The sequence below is a fragment of the Dryobates pubescens genome, chromosome 3 (genome assembly GCF_014839835.1).
Source record: "Dryobates pubescens isolate bDryPub1 chromosome 3, bDryPub1.pri, whole genome shotgun sequence".
Lineage (NCBI taxonomy): Eukaryota > Metazoa > Chordata > Aves > Piciformes > Picidae > Dryobates > Dryobates pubescens.
Window position 1 is genome coordinate 47,538,199 of NC_071614.1, and position 19,561 is coordinate 47,557,759.

Sequence of the window (19,561 nt, forward strand, 5' to 3'; positions counted from 1 at the left end):
TTCCAGAAAGCTTACTGAGAAATGAGGGCTTCAGGGAATTTATCGTCACGGGTAGAAAAATGTTTTGTTACATTAATGGGATAATTCAGAATATGAAATAAGTTACTTAAAGGTATTTGCTCATGGTAAGAGCTACCTTTTGATTGGATGAGCTTAAGAAGGAAGGACACACAAACTGTGGTGTTTATTTTTGTTTAAGATGAAATGACATAAAATGTCTGTGATCCTTTTAAGAGTTATGTTTAGATGTTTTGGCATCCTCTGGATTTTCTTAATCTGCTGTATTTTTAGAAAAATGATATGATATAAACTGTATTCAAATTAATCTACTTCAACACTGAGGATTTTCTATATAATGGTAAGGTTGGCGTTTAGTAAAAGCATCTTTGTACTAGGAGTCCCGAGCTTTCTACATGTTGAGAGTGAGCTGACACAAGATTATGGAGACAAAGCATCTAGATGAGCCTCTGAATGCTTCATGCTGAAAATGAAAACACAGTTCTGGTAGCAGTGAATTCTGCAGAGCAGCATTTCTTGAGATGGTTAGCTAGCCACAAATAATGCTGTGCTCTTCAGAGCATCTGTGGCTCTGTTTGGTGTGAAGGGACTAAGAATCGAGCTAATGTTCATCACATAGCCTTTGGAAAGTAATGCCACTACTAAGATGCAGTGAAATGGCCTAGAAGTGAAAAAATAACATCTCTAAACCACTCAGATTTTTCCATCAGTTATAAAGACAAATTATGCTTTACTAGAATATTGTCAAAAACTTCCCAACAATCAGTGAGTTTTGTCTCATACCTACATGAAAACTACTCTTCAAGACCATACTCCCACTAAAAAAAAGACCATCAGCTTGCCTTTTCTTTTTTCTCTTATAGTGACTTTAACAACTGTCTTTAGAACAGATTTCTAGCTGAGTGACAAGGATGAAAGTAAATTGAGACATCTTAGCTCAGTGTGATGCTTGCTATCTGTCAGACAAACAAAATGGTGCTTTTGCTACTGAAACTGTTAAGTTCACAGTACAGCAGTTTTTCTGCTGAATTCACGTTGAAAAGTGCAATAAATTGGATGCCACAGTTCAGGATCCCCTGTGGTTGGCTGTAGCCCTCAGTGTGAGTTGGAACTTGACTTGAACTTGTCTGTATTTAGTTTTGTCCTTTTCACATATGGCATGCTTCTCTAGTACTCATGCTAAATATTGTAGCACGAGGTCTCTTGGGATAGCATGTTTTAAGTTGGAAAGCTGCCATTTACATGCATGTGGAGATCACTGTTTATGAATTGCTGTGTGTAATAGCTGGAGGAGCTCCACTGAAAAATTTAACAGTGATGGCTTCAATGAATGGTGTGAAGATCATGGTAATGAAGTATTTTGAATTCTTAGGAAGTGATGTGCTTTTTGTGGAAGTGGTGGCTATAAATCTGTTTGCTCATTCCTGTTGTCTGACCATGATGTGCATATATTAAGAAAGCAACAAGGGAATTGGAATCCTAACAATAGCAAACCAAGTTTGCAGCTTACCAGTTTGTGCTGAAACTGTCCAGGAGGCTGCATGCCCATGGCAACTGTGGAGTGACTTTAAGGCTGGGAGTGATATGTGTTTGACTGGAACACGTATCAATGGCTACCAGAGAAATGGAGAGTAACCTGAGCCCTGTGCATGCTCTGCTTCTTTCAGACTCTTGGCTGTCCTTTGGTGATCTGTCCCAAACAGATGCAAAGCTGCAGAGTGGTACAAATGTGAGCATGTGATCTACTGACCCCACACACCTTTCTCTCTTCCTAAACATATACCCCAGCTGTTCTTCTCCAGAGATGGCCTTGCACAGTTCAGACACAGAACAAACTCCTCAGGTGCAAGTTTACTTCTGTGTAAACTGTGAAATAACCTTGGGGGCTGAGGATTGGTTTGGTTTTTTAGAAGCAAGTATTCCTGTCTAGTTAGTGCTGTCTCTGCTTATAAGTGGACAGTGCAGTGTGTTTAGTAGTAGGAGGAGAAAAACTACATTTAAAAACAAACAAACAAAAACCTTGGTATTCAACTGACCTTATAATTCCATGGTGAGCTGCATGTGTATAACCTTTATAGGACAGATTAGTTGTCAGTGATGGTTGTGTTACACTTCAAAGTGTTTTGGGGACAAACAAATAACCTTATTTTCAGCAAGTGAGAGGTACTTTTTAAAAACCAAAAAAAAAAAAATAATCAGCTGTTTATATAGATGAAGAGCACATCATCCACTGTGGCTAATCCTCTCTCTAAGAAAGTAAATAATTTCTTTGATGTAATTAAGATGATGACTTCCTTTTAAGCTGCTGTTCCACATTTGTGTTGGTGTGTTTTTTGTATTGGTTATTTCTTTTGTTGTTGTGGTTTTTTTTTTTTTTTAAATAAAGTAAGCTTATGTGAGTACTTGACAGAGTTTTCATTTTGTGGCCTTTTTGCATGCAGTTAAGAGAGCTCTCTTGCCTCCAGGGGCAGCTAGTTCCTCAAGGGGCAAGAGTTAACCATACAAAAGGATGCTGCTCTCAACAACAAATTGACATCCCTACTGAAGCTCTGCAAACTCTCCGTGCATTTTAGAGATTAGTAGCAGGTGGAGGTGCAAAGGGACGTTTGGCATGTCTTTGCTAGAAAAAATATTTGTAATGTTTAAGTGCTGGTGACATGATTCTTGACTGCTGGATTAATGGCTTCCAAGCTGCGGCCCCACGCAATGTGGAAAAATAGTCTGTCTCTTTTGTCAGCTTCTGAACGTCACTGTGGTGAAGTTTTGTACAGAGGTCCCTGAGACAGTACAAACCTGAGTTCGAAAGGCCAGATGATGCAGTGTATTGTTAGCTGGTGGGCTTGTTCAGTGTGAGGAAGTACAGCTTTAGTAGCAGTAAAGCTGTATATAAGTCAGAATGTGCTGCTCCTCAGAAACTGCTGAGCAAGTCCAGGGTTTCTGAAGTTCCAGCCTGGAGTCTTCTGCTGGCTGACTTGTCTCATAGTCAGGACTACTAAAGGAAAGAATAACTTTTTGAGTAATATAATTTAATATATCTGGGTAAAGAATAATAGGCTATACAATCTTTGTTTCTAATAATTGTGCTTATGTATCTCCCTATACTTTCTCTTTTGTTTTCTCCCTCCCCTTTTTTGTGTATTAAGTATGAGCCCCTTTCGAGCACAGGGGATTCAAAGATCAAAACCCCAGATTCATTTATCATTTTACAAAGACTATGTCTATGAAGTCATCTAGTTTTGCTGAGTCTGGTAGCTTGGCTAAAGCCCTCATCTGCAGTTTATGATGGATTGTGGCATACGTCCGCACAGTCTTTTGCAGACAGATGTCAGCCCATGTGTCAGCATTACTAAAAACCACGTGTCTTTGATTAGGTTGAGGCCAAGATCAAGCTGTTAAACTCTACCCTTGTCATGGCTTACTAGTATAGACATGATACTCTGTCAACTGGCTATGTGATTTTTGGGTATTTGCAAGTGTGGGTGGACAAAAGCTGATGTCTTTGTGCAGATGGCTGGGAGCCTCTTTTGATAAGACAGTTAAGAGATGGGTATAACTTGTCTGAATTCATTGTAGCTTAGCAGTGACAGACGTTTATGGAGGTACTGAACTATTGCTTCCACTAGTGTTTGCTGCCTGGGGCTAACAATAATTATTTATCACACAGACTAGGCCTGTCAGCTAATGCTCTCTGGATGTGGGAAGCTTGCATCGAGTCTGAAAGTTGGCAACTGTGTAATGTTACTAGTTTGATTTCCTTGGAATGGTAGTAGAGAGACCACTGATGCAGTCTGAACTCTCTTTGGATCATATTCACCGGCTTTCATGCATAGCTCCACTTGTTTCATGCACCATTAAACTCTTGATTATACAGGTGTTTAAAAACCCAATCATCTGAAACTGGATAAGCTCCATCTCCCTTTTTTGGCTCATTAGAGGTGAACTGCTCACCAGATAGAACTGTCTCTAACAAACAAACTAATGTTTGATTAAGTGATCTGTGTCCCCCTCTGACTGGGCTTCCAGCTGATGTGCTGTTAGAAAATCCAGTTGACACACAATTCCTCAACTTTGTAGGGAGTACAGTGTGTTTGTTACAATGCCCAGAAAATGCTCTTCTGTGTTGGAGAGAAGGTCTAACAACACAGTTAAAAGATCAACTTCTATTTTGTACAGCTTGAAAAAATGACAAGTTTGTGTATTGATTATGTTTCACCAGGAAGTAATTCTTACTTAAATGGGGAGCGGCATAATGTTTGTGCACAGGAAAGGTGCTGAGACCGGCAGCTGTTACACGTTGGCTGTGCATGTCAAAAGGGCTTTTACCAAAACTGCTGAGAATACATATCTTGCAAAATGAAACCTCACTCTTGTGGTGGCATAACCAATACATTTATTTCTGAAACTGGGAGTAGTTCTCCCAGTGCACCTTCATACTAGTAGCATCTTTAGGAGTTCATGATCAAACACTGTGTTTAAAAAAGACTGCTCTACTGTTTCCCAAGAGACTCGGTCTATCTGTAATGCAGATATGAACAGAGCGTAGAAGACATTTGTCTGTCATGCTTTAAAGCGTTTACCTGCCTTACTGTGTTTTTTGGTGGATGCTTGTTTATGCAAATATGGGCCTTTTTCACTTGCCTCTGGTACTAATGATTAGTCTGTAAAGGCATTGTAAGTTGCTACTCATTTGTTACCCAAATATGACTTGAAGTTCACGTGCGTTTGCTTTATTCCTCTATGCTTAGTGTCCCCTTTTCTGTACTGAGGCACTCTAAAACAAACAAACTTACAGACATTGCTCTCATACAAAGTTGTGTGTTGCAGTGGTGTCTTTTGGTGGGAATACTCAATGAATCTATATCAACAAAGCAAACCACAGACTTGATGTAATTGTCACTTTAGGTGTTGACCTTCTGGGAAGCAGCTCCATGGAGAAGGACCTTGAAGTCCTGGTGGATGGGGAGGTTTAGGCTGGGTGTTAGAAAGAAATTCCTCACAGAAGAATGATTTGCCATTGGAATGGGCTGCCCAGGGAGGTGGTGGAGTCACCATCCCTGGAGGTATTTAAAGTAAGACTGGATGAGACACTTAGTGCCATGGTTTAGTTGATTAGGTGGTGTTGGGTGATAGGTTGGACTTGATGATCTCAAAGGTCTTTTCCAACCTGGTTAATTCTGTGCCAATAAGTTATTCATGGGAAAACAATGTGCCCTTGTGGCCAAAAAGGCCAATGGCGTTCTGGGGTGCATTAAGTGGCCAGCAGGTCTAGGGAGGTTCTCCTCCCCTCTACTCTGCCTTGGTGAAACCACATCTGGAATACTGTGTCCAGTTCTGGGCTCCTCAGTTCAAGAGGCACAGGATATACTAGGGAGTGTTCAAATGAGGGCTACAAGGACGATGAGGAAAGGCTGAGAGACCTGGGACTAGAAAAAGAGTAGACTGAGATGATATTAATATTTATAAACATTTGTTGGCTGGATGTCAATAAGGAGCCAGTCTCTTCAGTGATGTCCTGTGGTAGAACAAGGGGCAATGGATCTGAACTGGAACACAGGAAGTTCCACTTCAACATGAGGAGATGCTTCTTTACACAAGGGTGACGGAGAACTGGAACAGGCTGTCCAGAGAGGTTGTGGAGTCTTCTCTGGATTCTTTCAAGACCTGCTCGGACTTGCTCCTGTGTGAGCTGCCCTAGGTGATTGTGCTTTGGCAGGGGAGTTTGACTCCATGATCTCTGAAGGTCCCTTCAAACCCCTACCATTCTTTGGGGGTATGGACCAGTTATATTCAAAGAAAAAGCAGGCTGCTATTGTTTCTCTTTTCCTCTTTCTGCATTGCTACCAGACTTGTTATAAGAGGAAGTCTATAAGTGTGTCACAAATAACAAAATCCAGACAGAATAGACAGTGCACAGCAACATGTGCTTATGTTGACTTAAAGGCTTAGAGGTTTGGTGAAGATAGAGCTTAAGACTTCTAATGAGTTTGTAATTGCTTGTGAATTTGTGCTGCTTCCTATTTTTCAAGTCCTTAAATTAAGCAAGTAAGACTCAAACACAACTGGCTCTTGGTAGAGTTCTTTTCAAATACTGAGCTGCTTCTTCTGTAATTTGCTGTTGGCAATGAAGCTCTGTTGACTCTTAGAGCAGCAGATTATATGTGAGATCTTGAGGAGAAGGGAAGGTGGCAATGCTGTCAGGTGAGTGCTGCCCACCAAGGCTAATAGCTTCATGTGGAAAATACCTTTTGTACTTGCATAAAAGCCTACCTATCTGTCCCCTGGTACTAGGAAACCCAGTTGTCTGCTCCCCTCTAGTAAGCAGTTGTCACTGCGTCTCATGTAGAGATTCTTGAATGACAACTGCAAGAAATACTTGCTGATAGTTCTGCAGAAGTTTCATAGTTTGCTGCTAGTAAGTTTTTAATATTTATTTCCAAGCTCCACAGTTAATTGTAAAAAAAGGCTGTAACATTCATCTAGAGAAGCTGTTGCTTAGCAATGGTATATAGGGTATTAAGAAAAGCAGAGCGTGTAGAGTAAAAACTGACTGTTCAGTAAGCTAATGAATGAATACTAAGCAGTTTGTGGTTTCCCAGTATAAACTTATCTTAATTCTACTTGATGTTGGATATGCTATTCACACTTACTAAAAAGGAGCTTTTACTATTTGTTGTTTGGTTTTCAGCAGCATCTATTTTATTTACAACCTGGCTGCTTGTGAAAAGGCTTATTTATTTATTTTCCTCTCTCCAGGTGGTTGCTAAAGCTGAATTGTACTGCTGGTAATGTAAGTTTTGGATGAAGACTCATAGTTATCACAGGAGGGTACTGAATTGATTTGAACATATTAGGAGCCAGTTGTATGAATGCTATGATATTACTGAAACACAGCTCTTGCAGTGAAGTCTTATCTGTAGTCTGCTAGCTTTTTGTAGAGAAGTATCAATGTATTTCTGTGAGGCAGTGAACAGTGGTCAAAAGGTGTGTAATATGTTTTTCTCTCAATATTTGAGCTTCTATTGTTCATTACAAGCTCTCTGTGGTAGAGGGAGATACTAAAGGAGGAGTTGAGATGGAAATGAGGCATTGTAGTTCTTGCATCTATGTGGCCTTGACTAACCATTTAATGTACTTCAGAACTACTCAATACTGCCATTCTACATGAAAAAAATGGCTATTGAAATTCTTGAGGTACTGGTAATCAGACTAGGGCAAGAACTTGTGAAATATGCTGTCCAGCAGAGCCTTTATTCTATTAAATTGTTAAGAAATCTTGAAGCCCTCTGAAGATTCACCTTTTAAAAACTCAAATAACCAAGCTAACAAGACAGGGATTGAACGCATTTCAAGTACACAAAGCACCGCTCCTTTTGAGCCACAGCTAAAGCAGCAGCCATTCCTATGGTCCCTGAATCAAGTCAGCAGCAGCAAGCTTAGTAATGATAACAGCTGGATGCAGACTCTCCAGGCAAGCACAAATACCCTTGGGCCTCAGCCTACTTATGTTGTGTCTTTGCTGTTGTTGTACGTGCCACTGAAGTGAGAAGACTTTGGTTTATGAATTAACATTAGTGTGCCCCTGCAAACCAGGTTGTATGAAAAAAAAAGTCAAGAATGTATTCCTTTACTTGTTCTCCTTGCTTGTTGTTACTGCTTTCTGATACTTTGGTACTTCTGTACTCTAAGCCAGCTCTTCTCTTGTTTTATAAAACTTCAGAAAAGGGACGAGCTTCTCCATTTGTTCCTCTTCTTGCAGACTTTGACTTTTTGTCACAGTGGTTTTTTGTGGTGGGTTTTTTGTTTGTTTTGGTGGCTATACAGAGTTGTGTGGCATAGACTTGAGGAAGAGATTGGAGCATAACATTCTAAGGACTACATGAGACTGTTGTAGCAGCTGAGTGACTGTGTTTTGTGAGTATTGTGTGGGTTGTTAGGACTGATGGGCTGTTCTTTGTCAATTCCTCTACTATGCCAATTTTTCTTTTTTGTGTGTAATGTAGTTTTCAGTGGCTTCAATATTTACAAGCCTGCTTGAGGGCTACTCATAGCCATATCACTACATTTAACTTGGACCAAACGAGTTAGTTCTGGTTTTTTGTAGTAGCTTTAGTATGTCATAGCACTGCTGAACTCATTTATGGTGTGGTTCAATGAATGAATTCCTCAGCTGACTGGTGGACATCGAGTGATGCTTGCTTCCTCAAATGGAGACCAAATAACTCTTGAAAAATCCTCAAATGTATGATACCATGGCCTTTTGTCCTGGAAGATGGAGCAGAGGCCTCAGTGAATATATCAATGGTATCAAAGCAGAACACGGTGTTGATACACCACATGAGCCACAGAGAAAAGGATGAGAGTATCTATTCTGCAAGGAGACGTGGAGAAAGTTGGGATTTAGCCTGAAGAAAAGACTCCCCAGATGACATCTCGTAAATGTTTATAACAATATGATGGGAGGGCATAAAAGAGATGGCTCCAGACTCCTCTCAGGGGTACACAGTGACAAGAGGCAACCGTCAGAAATTGAAGGAGGAAATTCTGAGCATAAGAAAATAAAGCCACACACGTATTGTGAGGGTGGCTGAGCACTAGAACACATTTTTTTGAGATGTGGTGTCTTCTCCTTTGGAGATAGTCAAAATTCAACTGGGACAGGGTCCTAGGAAACTCACTTTGTGTAACTGTGTGGAGTTGGGAAGCTGAACTTGATGATCACTAGAGGTCCCACCCAAGCTCATCCATTCTGTCATACATGATATCTGTAGGCCTCAAATTCAGTACTTGGGTATAGTCCTTAGCTAGTCCAATAATGCCACTGTAATTAGCTAAAACAGCATATTGGCAGAGTGCTCTGCCAGGAGGGAGAAGGTGGTGTGTTCATCATCAAGTGCCTTTGAGTTGCATGTTGTGCTGCATTCTTGGCTAGGTAGGAAGTGATTTGTCTGCAACAGATGTTTCTTCCTTGTGCTCAGGTTCTGATCTTGTTTAAGTCCAAGAACTGATAGAGCAAATCTGTACTACAAATCTGAAGTACTAGAGTGCATCTGTGAGTGCATTCCCCCTGGTGATGGAACATATGGAAATAATGCTTATCTTGATTTAGATAAGCAATTGCCTTTCCTGTACAATCATCCTTGGTTAGTAGGAGTGGAAGCAGGCACGTAGTGTAATAGATCTTACAATCTGTCTTTTTTAACGCTCTGTAAGCCTATGCAGAAACAAATGGCACAGAAAGCGGTGTTGTATGTGAGGTTAGTAATTGCTAATAGTTTGTTATTTTTCATCTGTATGAGGCACTTGTAGAAACAAAGCTTTGAGGAAAAAGAAAAGAGCACTGAATGAAAGAGTGCACAGAATATGTAGCAGAATGTCGCTGCCCTTTTCCCTGTGGTCAGGTGCACCTTTATCTTGTTCAGCTCCTTTTTGTTACTGTTTTTCAGCGGTTTAAGAGAAGTGGAGCAGTGTCCTAGTCCAGCCATTGCTAAGGATTCTCAATGGAGTGGATAGGCTTGCTCTTGGTCAGGGTTTATGTTGGGACCCTTGACTCTTGCTCAGGTTCTTTTCCCAGTGCTGTTTCTTCCTCATGCTATAGACCGCTGTTGGAGAAGCTGTCATGGTGGGGATACGTTTTTACTAGTAGCTGTTGTGGCAGGGATTAATTAGATAGCAGTTAGACTTGTTATTTCTTTTTAACTTGAAGTTGATTTACTTCCTTCAGCTGTGACTTTTAAAGCTGACTATAAATGATGAAACTCTCCCTTTCAGCTTTGGTTCTTGCAATTCAGTCTGTTACTCTTGTTTTTACAAACAGGAGGGGGGAAATTAAATCTCTTTTGTTCAACAGAATTCTATTGTAACAGTGAAAGCTTGTGAGCCTAGCTGCTGTAAATCCTTTTTGCTTCTTTCTTTGATTTCTTCCCTTATCTGCTTTTGCTCATGGAGTACCAAAAGCTTTTTCTTTTGCCATAGGTATTGCTTTATATTATGTGGCTTTAACTATTTTTACCACTTTGTGTGTGCTCTACCCTTTCATTATCAAATAATTCTAAATGATTTTTTTAACAGAAGTTCTTCCAGCTGTAGGTTTTCTTCCTCCCTTCAGCTGCAAGTTCTTTGGTATTGCTGTAAGGGTTTTCATGATTGGATGTGTAATACTTGTTTGACAAGTGAAGGTACTTCACAGTGTAGTAGAATTCAAAATCCTGGCTGTCTTAGCAGTCTCTGAGTTTCAGTTTATTCTACAATTATGTTAGGTTTGGGCCATCCTCTTTTCCATTGGACCAGCTGAGCTTATTCATGCCCTTTATGTGGGCTCCCTCTAGTGAGCTTCTCTGGACGTCCTTTTTCCTCTTCTGAAGAGTTTCACGTGTTTTCTTTCAAAGGCAAAGTTTTTGTTCACTAAATCTAATGCATTTTTCTGCACCCCTGTGAACTGCAAAGGCCCTTTTTCTTTGGTGCACGTTATAAGAAGTTGTAAGTAAAGCTGAGGGATAGGGCTGCCTGTTTCTGTACTTTGTGTTGAGACCTCCGCTGCTGAGAGCATGGTTCAAGGACTAAAGTGTGTCACCTAGGAGGAAAAGCTAAAGGCAGTTAGGTTGTATGGATGGAGTCATAGAAGGTGATGGGGTGGATCTGAAGGGAAAAATTGGTTTGGGGACATAAAGTTTCAACTGTTTATAGTGAAGATATTCAACTACATATATTGTTGAGACTTGAGCTGAGGGGGGAAATAGAGGACCAAGAGTTCATGCTCTTTCCACTGTTGCATGTCTTGAAAACCAGCCTAAACAAAATGAAATTTGGGAAGGATGTAACAGGATCAACTCCGTCCTTGGTGATAAAAACATGGTTTAGTGACCATTGACTTCATGTTCTAAGAGAAGTTGCTATAGCAATACTGGAGCTTAAAAAAGAGCTTACCCTCCTTCCCCCCCCTTTATTTCTATGTTAAATATTACTCAGTATATTGATACATTTCCCTAGCAGATTGTTTGTTTGTTTGTTTTTTTCTGTCATGTCAGAATCACCCCAGAAAAGCTATTGTAAAGACCTGATTTAGGATTAAGTAGGCAGTGGAGAAAAGATTTAGTATTATTTAGGATGAAGTGGTAGGGAGGTTAGGTAGGCGTATGGAAAAAAATTTGAAACGTAAGTCTTATGAATTGCTTTTTTGTTGGGTGTTTCTTCCAGAGTTCTGCTAGGTCCTTGCATCTGAAAATGCAGATTTTTGGCATGCATGTGGGGTTCTCGCACACCTCAGCACCTCACTTTGCAAATTTCATTTAATTTCTTTTGGATAAATAGACTTGCACTGACTGTGTTTATGCCAACAGTCATTTTATGATAGAGCTGCTGTTGTGCTGTGAGTGGAATTTAGAAAGACATTTCAGAAGCTTGTGAATGTTCCATTTACCCCCTCTTCTTAATATTTTATGTGCCAATGAATTCTTTTTATTAATTGGAACTGGTAAACTCTAAATAGTTGTGATATGTACCTGCATGACAGGTCATGGCTTTGCTGTTGCTTTCAGCCTTGAATTCATTAGGGTCCATAATTCCATATGCAGGGCTGTCATTAACTGGTCCTGGGAAATTCTCAGCGCAATCCCAGAGTCTTCATCCCTATCTCAAAAGGCAGATACCCAGACTACATGAACAGGCCTTGTAAAATTGATATTTAACAAAACAAATCCAGGATTTATTTGCTTTTGACATGCAGACATAATTGTAATGAAGTAGGTGAAATGTTAATGTGCTTAAACTGCAGTTTGAGCCCATTCATAATCCTCACTGACACACTGCACATAACTATTTGCACAATATTGAGATTAAGGAAGGAAAATGAATAACAGAAATTGTGATGTGAGAGTTGGGAGGGAATCTAAATGGCCAGACTTAGGCTGATTATGACGCTTTGAGAGCACACCATAGGTTTCCTTTTCTCCTTTTCATTGTTGGAAGCATCTCCCAGTAAAAGCCTCTGGTTTTACTTTTTCAATGGAGGTGGGCATAGGGTAAAACATGGGGGCAGAGCCTTACTCTGGAGGGAAGGAAAGCCCCAGAAAGAGTCTTCTCAGGGGTACATAAGGTTAGAACTCCAAGTAAAGCAGAAGCTGTTGCTCATGCTCAGTACTTCCATAATCCTATTTCAACTACTATTTTAGCATTTTAATAACCATGGCTTGACTAAATCTGGTGATCTGAAGGCATCCATGCTTCTTGTGCAGGTGCTTGCTGTATTTGTGAGCCAGGAGAGCTGTGGAGATGGAGACAGATCTTCCAGGAGGGATGGAGGTTTCCTTCCTAATCGTTACTGCCTGTCTGAATGATTTTAGACATTTTCTAGTGCTTCTTAAATTTTGCTGTACCTGTGCTGAGATTCCTGTGCAGATACTTCAGAAAATTTATTTTCTCTTACTGTGATTGTTTCATTGACTTAATGGGGTGCTTGGTGCCATGGTTTAGTTGTTTAGGTGGGTTGGATTGGTTGATGGGTTGGACACGATGATCTTGAAGGTCTCTTCCGACCTGGTTTATTGTCTTAAACTTCTCATTCACAGCCACTGACCAAAAAAAACATTACCTTGTCTTGGGGTCTGTGATGCCTCCATCTAAAACAGAGATGGACTTTGGCAGAACCTTGGTGTAGTGTGTGGTTAGTTGATGGGTTTTATTTTTAGGAGTGGAAATACACTGAATCTTCCTGGTTTTCTGTGTTCTAAGGTGGACAACCAATGTAGAGACAGACTGGAAAGTTTTATTTGCTTTGGCAAGAAGGATTTATTATCTCTAAAAATGCAGTGTTTTGGGTCTAGGGATTCAACTTATCCCTAGCAAACATTTGAGTTAACCCGTGACAGAGTCTTTCCTCGTAAGAGAGATTTCTAGTCCCCCAAACATCTTTGTAGCTCTTTGCCACACTCTCTCAAGCAGTTTCCTGGCCTTTGTGTACTGGGGAGCCCAGAACTGGACACAGTACTCCAGGTGAGATCTCGCTGGGGCAGAGTAGAAGTGCAGGAGAATATCCCTGGACCCACTTGCCACACACTTCTTGATGCATCCCAGGAGCCATTGGCATTGCTGTCTCATGGTCATCCTGCTGTCCACTGGAACTCCCAGGTGTCTTTCCACAGAGCTGCTTTTCAGCAGGTCAGCTCCTAGCTTGTACTGATACATGGGTTTATTTGTCCCTAGGTGTAGTACCCTACACTTTAGTCAAGATGACTAAATTGATTACAGGAGAAGAAAATATCCCAGATCCTATACCAGTTTTGACTTGGTTAGGAAATGTTGTCTGGCAGCCCCACAAATCTAACAGATGGCACAAGAAAAACAGTTGTATCTCCTACAACTACTTGAATGATACTGAGATTGCTTTTGTAATCAGCAGTATATTAGTAGAATTGTTGAGTCCTTGTGAACAAGGCTTGGCTCTCCATGTCTTCCATCATTGTGGAGTGTCTTTCTGTAACAAGCAGCATGAAAGCAAGTAAGTGTAATCTCCCATCTTCTGTTAAATCAGTCTTTTATTGCAATAAATGAAGGTAATTCATCAAAGATGTACAAGTGTATTGGGTTGGATTGAGCTGGAGTTAATTCTCCTCACAGCATCTTTCTAGTGCTGTGTTTTGTAGCAGTAGTTGATAACACAGCGGTGTTTTGGCTACTGTTGAATAAGTATCCAGGCTGCGTCCTTTCAACATTTCCCTGCCCCAAGAGTACATTGAGGGGTGGGCAAGATTTTGGGAGGGGACATGGCTGAGCCAGCTGACCCAGACTGGCCAAAGAGGTATTCCATACCATATGACATCAGCTCAGATGAAGTGAAAGAAGGAAGTGGGGGGATTCATCTATGGTGTCTGTCCTCCCAAGTAACCACCAAGCTTCCTGAGACTGACCATCATCCTGCTGATGGGAAGTAGAGACTAACATCTCTCTGTGCTTTTTGCTTCCATGCGATCTATTGCTGTTTGCTTCTTATTGTTATTAAAATTGCTCCTCTCCTATTACTGGCTTTTGCTATTATTTTTTTCCCCTTTCTCCCTGCCCACTTAAGAGGGGGAGTGATAGAGCAGCTTTGGTGGGCATCTGGACTTCAGGCCAGGGCCAAACCACCACAACAAGGCAGCCTGTGCTTTTACTGCTGAGCTAATTGTATGAAACACAGTGGACATCAGGGCTCTTCCAAGAACTGTAGGGCAGGTAAGGGACTTGCTGAATCATAGAATCCTGGCATTGTAGAATGATAGGGATTGGAAGGGATATCCAGAGACCATTTGGTCCATTGCCCCTGCAAAAGCAGGATCACCTAGGGAAGGCCATACATGAGCATGCCTAGGTTGGTTTTGAAAGTCTCCGGAGAAGAAGACTCCACAACCTCTCTGGGCAGCCTGCTCCAGGGCTCCAGCATCCTCACAGGAAAGAAGTTTCTCCTCGCGTTGAAATGGAACTTCCTGTGTTCTGGCTTATATCCATTATTCTTTGTCCTATTACCAGCTGCCACTGAAAAGAGCTTGTCCCCTTCCTCTTGACACACACTTCTGAGATATTTATAGGCATGAATAAGATCCTCTCTTAGCCTTCATGTCTCTAAAATAAACAGTCCCAGTTCTTTCAGTCTTTCTTCATAGGAGAGATGTTCAAGTCCCTTACTGAAGAGGATATGATAGGTCATATAGAAGTGATTATAAGTTTTGGGCTTTTGGTGGGGCCTTTGGGGTAGTGGTGTTGGTTTGTTTTTCTGTGGTTGTGTATTGTAGTTTTTGCTTTGTGTGTGTTTGTTTTGTTTAGGGTTTGTTTGTTTTCTTCACCAGGTAGTGAATTTCTAATGCTGTTCTGTGGGGAAGGAGCATCAAGAGAACCATGATCAAGTATATTCAGTATTTGCAAAGAGTGAGAACTAGAGGCAAAGTTGTGAACCCTGTGGGGGATAGAAAATTGAGAGGCAGTCTTGGTGTGCACAATGTTGCACCCAACAGAAACAGCTAGAAGACCTTGCTGGTGAATTGACTAAAGGACACCTCCACTTTCCCTGTGATGCAGAAATTAACGATAACGAGAATTGCATTTATTTTTTTGTCTAGTATCTGTTGTCCTCATGGCTCTTCATGGTGTGTTGTGTTGGTATTTTTAAGTTGGTTTTATATCATTGGTGAAAACAGTGTAGTATCCAAACTGTTTTCTATTTAAACTTCAGTGGTTTTAGTTTGAAAATTTCCATGTGTTTTGGTTTGAAGTTAAGTAGTGTTGCAGTAACTTGGGCGGGAGGTGGAGAGGGTGGGTGGTGGTGTGCATTTCAAACTTGGCGGAGCTCCAGCTCACTGTGGAGGGATGGGGAAAACAACTGTCCTACGTGCTGGCAGATTGCAGATAATGCATCAGACTGTAAATTGGTCACAGAGGCTGATTTTTGTTTTAATACAACTCAATGTCTAACTGCAGTGGTTGTCTTCTGTGGAAAAATGGATGAGCAGTATAATTTTGAGGTTGGAGTGATACAAGGTTCTCAGGAGAATAAAAACTTGATACCTTTCTGCAAAAGCACTCTTTGCTTGAGTTCAGACTTGTTGCAGGTTAAGGGAAATCAAGATTTAATTGGTATAACCACAAAGAAAAGTTCTCCAGAGGCTAGAGAGTCCTGGGGGGCAGGCAGTTCATCCCAGGATATTGTAATCTGTTATTCTGCTCTGTTTTCATGTATTTTCTGTGTAAGGAGTATACAGCCAAACATCTCTCTCTTCTCTCTGTCTTGAGACGCATGTCCCTTATTATGGTTGGTGTGGGAGAGGCTTTTTCCTGGCCTTGGCTGGCAGGGAATGTCCAGCTGTGCCGCTGGGCCTGTTGAAGCCTGTGGTTAGCCTGGCTTTAGTGGGGTTGCAGTTTGGATGCTCTTGGGGCCTGCTGAGGTGGAGTGGACGCTTTTTCTGGAAGGCTATGGAAGGTTTTGGCCTGGTAGCCCCAGGTGCATTCCTTTTATCTGAATGCCTTTTGTATATATTTGTGAACAGAATTTCCATTTAAACTTCCAATCCAGTGTGGAACATTTGAAAAAATAAATAAATAAAAATTTACTCCTTGGGAAGGGGTAAAATATCTTTTCTGTCCTTTTGCCCTGGGGAGCCTGTGGCTCAAAACTAGGACAAGATTCTGAGGGTGATCTGGTGGCAATGGAATAGTCTCTTTAAGGAGCCCAATACAGAAATAAAGATCCTGAATACACACAGATGCAAGATTACTTTTACGCTTATTACGCATCCGTAGTGGCAATGTATCTTTCGACAGAGATGGCACGGGTTCTGCACTGAGCATGTTGAGGGCTGATGCACAGCAGAACGGAGTTATACCAGTTACTTTGGAGTGGTTGAGATAATGATTTCTGATACCAGTCACTTGTGCTGAAGATAGAAATGTAAGCTCTAAAATAAATACTACTTATTTCTGCTTATGGTTGCTTGTCATGCTCACAGATCTGAGCTAGTATACTGGAAGTGGTGGCAAGGGGTTGCTTAGCCTGGAGAAGAGGAGACTCAGGGGTGACCTTATTACTCTCTACAACTACCTGAAGGGAGGTTGTAGACAGACGGATGTTGGTCTCTTCTCGCAGGCAGCCAGTACCAGAACAAGAGGACACAGTCTCAGGCTGCGCCAGGGGAGGTTCAGGCTAGATGTTAGGAAAAAGTTCTATACAGAAAGAGTGATTGCACATTGGAATGGGCTGCCTGGGGAGGTGGTGGAGTCGCCATCATTGGAGGTTTTCAGGAGAAGACTTGATGGGGTGCTTGGTGCCGTGGGTTAGTTGTTTGGGTGGTGTTTGATTGGTTGATGGGTTGGACGCAATGATCTTGAAGGTCTCTTCCAACCTGGTTTATTCTATGTATGTATTCTATGTATGTATTCCTTTACAAATATTGTCACAATTAAGACAATTTTTGCCTTTAAAAGAAAATCTCAAACAACAAAAAAAAAGAAGGCAAACAAACAAGTGCCATTAACTGCTACAAATTACTAGAATTAAGGTTGATGCAAAAACTGAAGTGCCTATTTTGTTTGGACTGCTCCTACCTTCTCACTAAATCTTCCTTTGATTTTTAATTTTTTTAAATTAAAAAAAAAAAACACAAACATTTGTTCTGAGGACTGTGAACTGTTTCTCACTTTAGCAATTCAGTTGTATACTGGGTCGATGTATCAACTCAAGCTTCTGGCTTGTGTCAGAGAGAATTAGTTTGATGTTGTTCTTAAAAAAAAACAAAACCACAAACCAAACAAAAACAATCAGTTAAGCATTCATTCTTTCTTCTCCTTAAGTCATTATTAGTTATATGGATGCCAAACAATGCAAGAACAAGTTAAGCTGTTGGCCAGTCTGTGTTGGTAGAAATGTTTGAGGTGACTGAACAGCTCCGTAGAGTGAGTATGGTGCAAATGAAGTGAAATGGTGATGCAAGAATCAAGAGGTCACCAGAGTAAGGGACCTGTTAGAACATTGTTTAGTAACAAATCTTTTGACAGTTCATGTGTGTTGCGTCCTCACTTGCCCCAGCCCCGCTTCTAGTTGAGCAGTTTAAGGTGGCAAAGCTTGAAGTTTCAAATTTTCTGGTGTTTTGGAGAATTTATTTTTCTTTTTTGTTATTACCTGCTGCCAGGGCTAGTTTTGAGGCTGTTGGCAAACATTGTGCTCTTGTACATGTTTGGAATAAATCTGGTTTGGATAAGTTATTGCTTCAACAGGAGAATTATAACTAATTCTTCATTTTTGCAATTTGTACCCTTGCACTTACCAAGGGAGGTTATCTGATGGATCTAACTCAAAACAAACAAACAAACAAAAAACAACCCACATTTATGCTTTTTGTTTTTTAATCAAATGATATGTGGTCAAGGAATCAGTGCTTGTATTTGAAACCAAATGAAAACAAGTGGTGTGATTTTAGGGAGCTGTCGTTATCTCTGTGAGTTACTGGTGCCCTCTCCAGGTGAAACTGAAGGCTGCTGCAATAGTGTAATTGGAGTGACTGATACCTGCTCTGGGCTTGTCATCTCGGACCCACCTTTGTAATCATGTGTTCCTGCTTTCTTGGGCTGTAGGTGAAAATACTAAAGAAGATCTGCAAGGGAAGAAGAGTCTGAGTGACAAAGTTTCTCTCTACAGAGGCGACATTACACTGCTTGAGGTTGATGCCATTGTGAATGCTGGTAGGTGGTTACATGTTTTACATTGTCTTGAAAATCTTTCATAGTGCCACCTGGCAAGTTTGAACTTTGAAAATTTGTATAAAATTGGTATGTCCTTTGGAAATCTCTTCTAAACTATGTATTTTTTTCCTAGTTTATCTATGTTGCATCTATTCATCTGCTGTGCCGTTACAAGGATTATTGTGAAAGTTTAATAGCATGGTCACCAAGAATGAAATAGTGATATTACATCCATCATTTGACTTGATTTGAGTGTCTGAAACTTCACACTTGATATTGTGGGAGGTAGAATTTTGATCCTAAACTACTGCACTATATTCCAGTTTGTATCAAGTAAGCCGTTTGTGGGATAGGTTATGTTGAAAACCTTAACAATAAGTTGATAGGAAAACTTAATTTCTGTTTCATGTATTTGGAATGTGATGATTATCTTAAAAATTTTTTGTCATAACTTGGAGAGTTCTTCTTATCTAGCACCTGAGTGTCTGTGTATGCAGCTGAAGTTAAGAGCTGTATATAGCTTCTGACAGCAGCTGGGGGAAATGCCTATGTGATTAATTTTTGTTGTGCTTTAGGCTACAATGAGTGAATTTGGCTGTTTGGAAAGAACTGTGGAAAGGTTATTTCCCTCCATGCGTACCCCAGCCAAATCTTGCTCGTTGTCCCAACCTCCCCTCTGCCACCCCTCAAAAAATAGAGTTTGTGTCCTGAGGCTGGAGATTTTCACCTTAATATTTGGCTGACGTTGTCCCTAGTTTTTCAGGTGTATTGATTCATTTTCAAGAACAAATTTTTGCTGATGGTCATGTATTGGAAGGAAATGTACTGCAGTGTTTTCTCTTTGGTAGAATAAAGGTTGCATTGGTCAAAATGGATTTGTTTGACAGAGGCTGTATAGAGATACTGCCTTGTGTCTGTAGATAGTACAGAGATGTTTGCTCATGCAGTCTAGAAGTTAGTAAATAGACTCTATTGAATTGATGTTGCTTTCTGCAGGACTCGGTGCTTGACAGTGAAGATGGTGGGTTTTGTAAAGTATATGCCTTTTTGCACTCTGAAGTAATGAGGATGGTATTGCTGTGCAAAAGTATGTATTCATCTTCTAGTTTGGCATACAAAAGCCTTTCAGATATACAGACAAGGATGCTGCTGTATTGTTTATAGCATGATTTTCTCCTCGATGTGCTGATCAGGCTTCTGAAGCTTTAATCTTTTACATTTTTTAACTCTTCATTCAAAATTATGTTTCCAGTAGTGTTCTCGCTGACTTCCTTACCTTATTGCTCTAGAGTAAGTCAATGTTAGCATATTTCTCTTGATTTATATTTAGATTCTCTTTGTTCAT

The 19,561-nt window shown here is 40.6% G+C and overlaps 1 protein-coding gene across 6 annotated transcripts in view; it reads left to right on the forward strand.

Moving 5' to 3' along the window:
• Positions 1-19,561, forward strand: part of MACROD2 (mono-ADP ribosylhydrolase 2) — a 1,047,040-nt gene that overhangs the window by 10,482 nt on the left and 1,016,997 nt on the right. For all 6 annotated transcript variants that reach the window (XM_054180117.1, XM_054180116.1, XM_054180112.1 and 3 more), the window contains exon 3: positions 18,109-18,216. In XM_054180117.1, the coding sequence (XP_054036092.1) occupies positions 18,109-18,216 (108 nt within the window). The remainder of the gene's footprint in view (positions 1-18,108; positions 18,217-19,561) is intronic.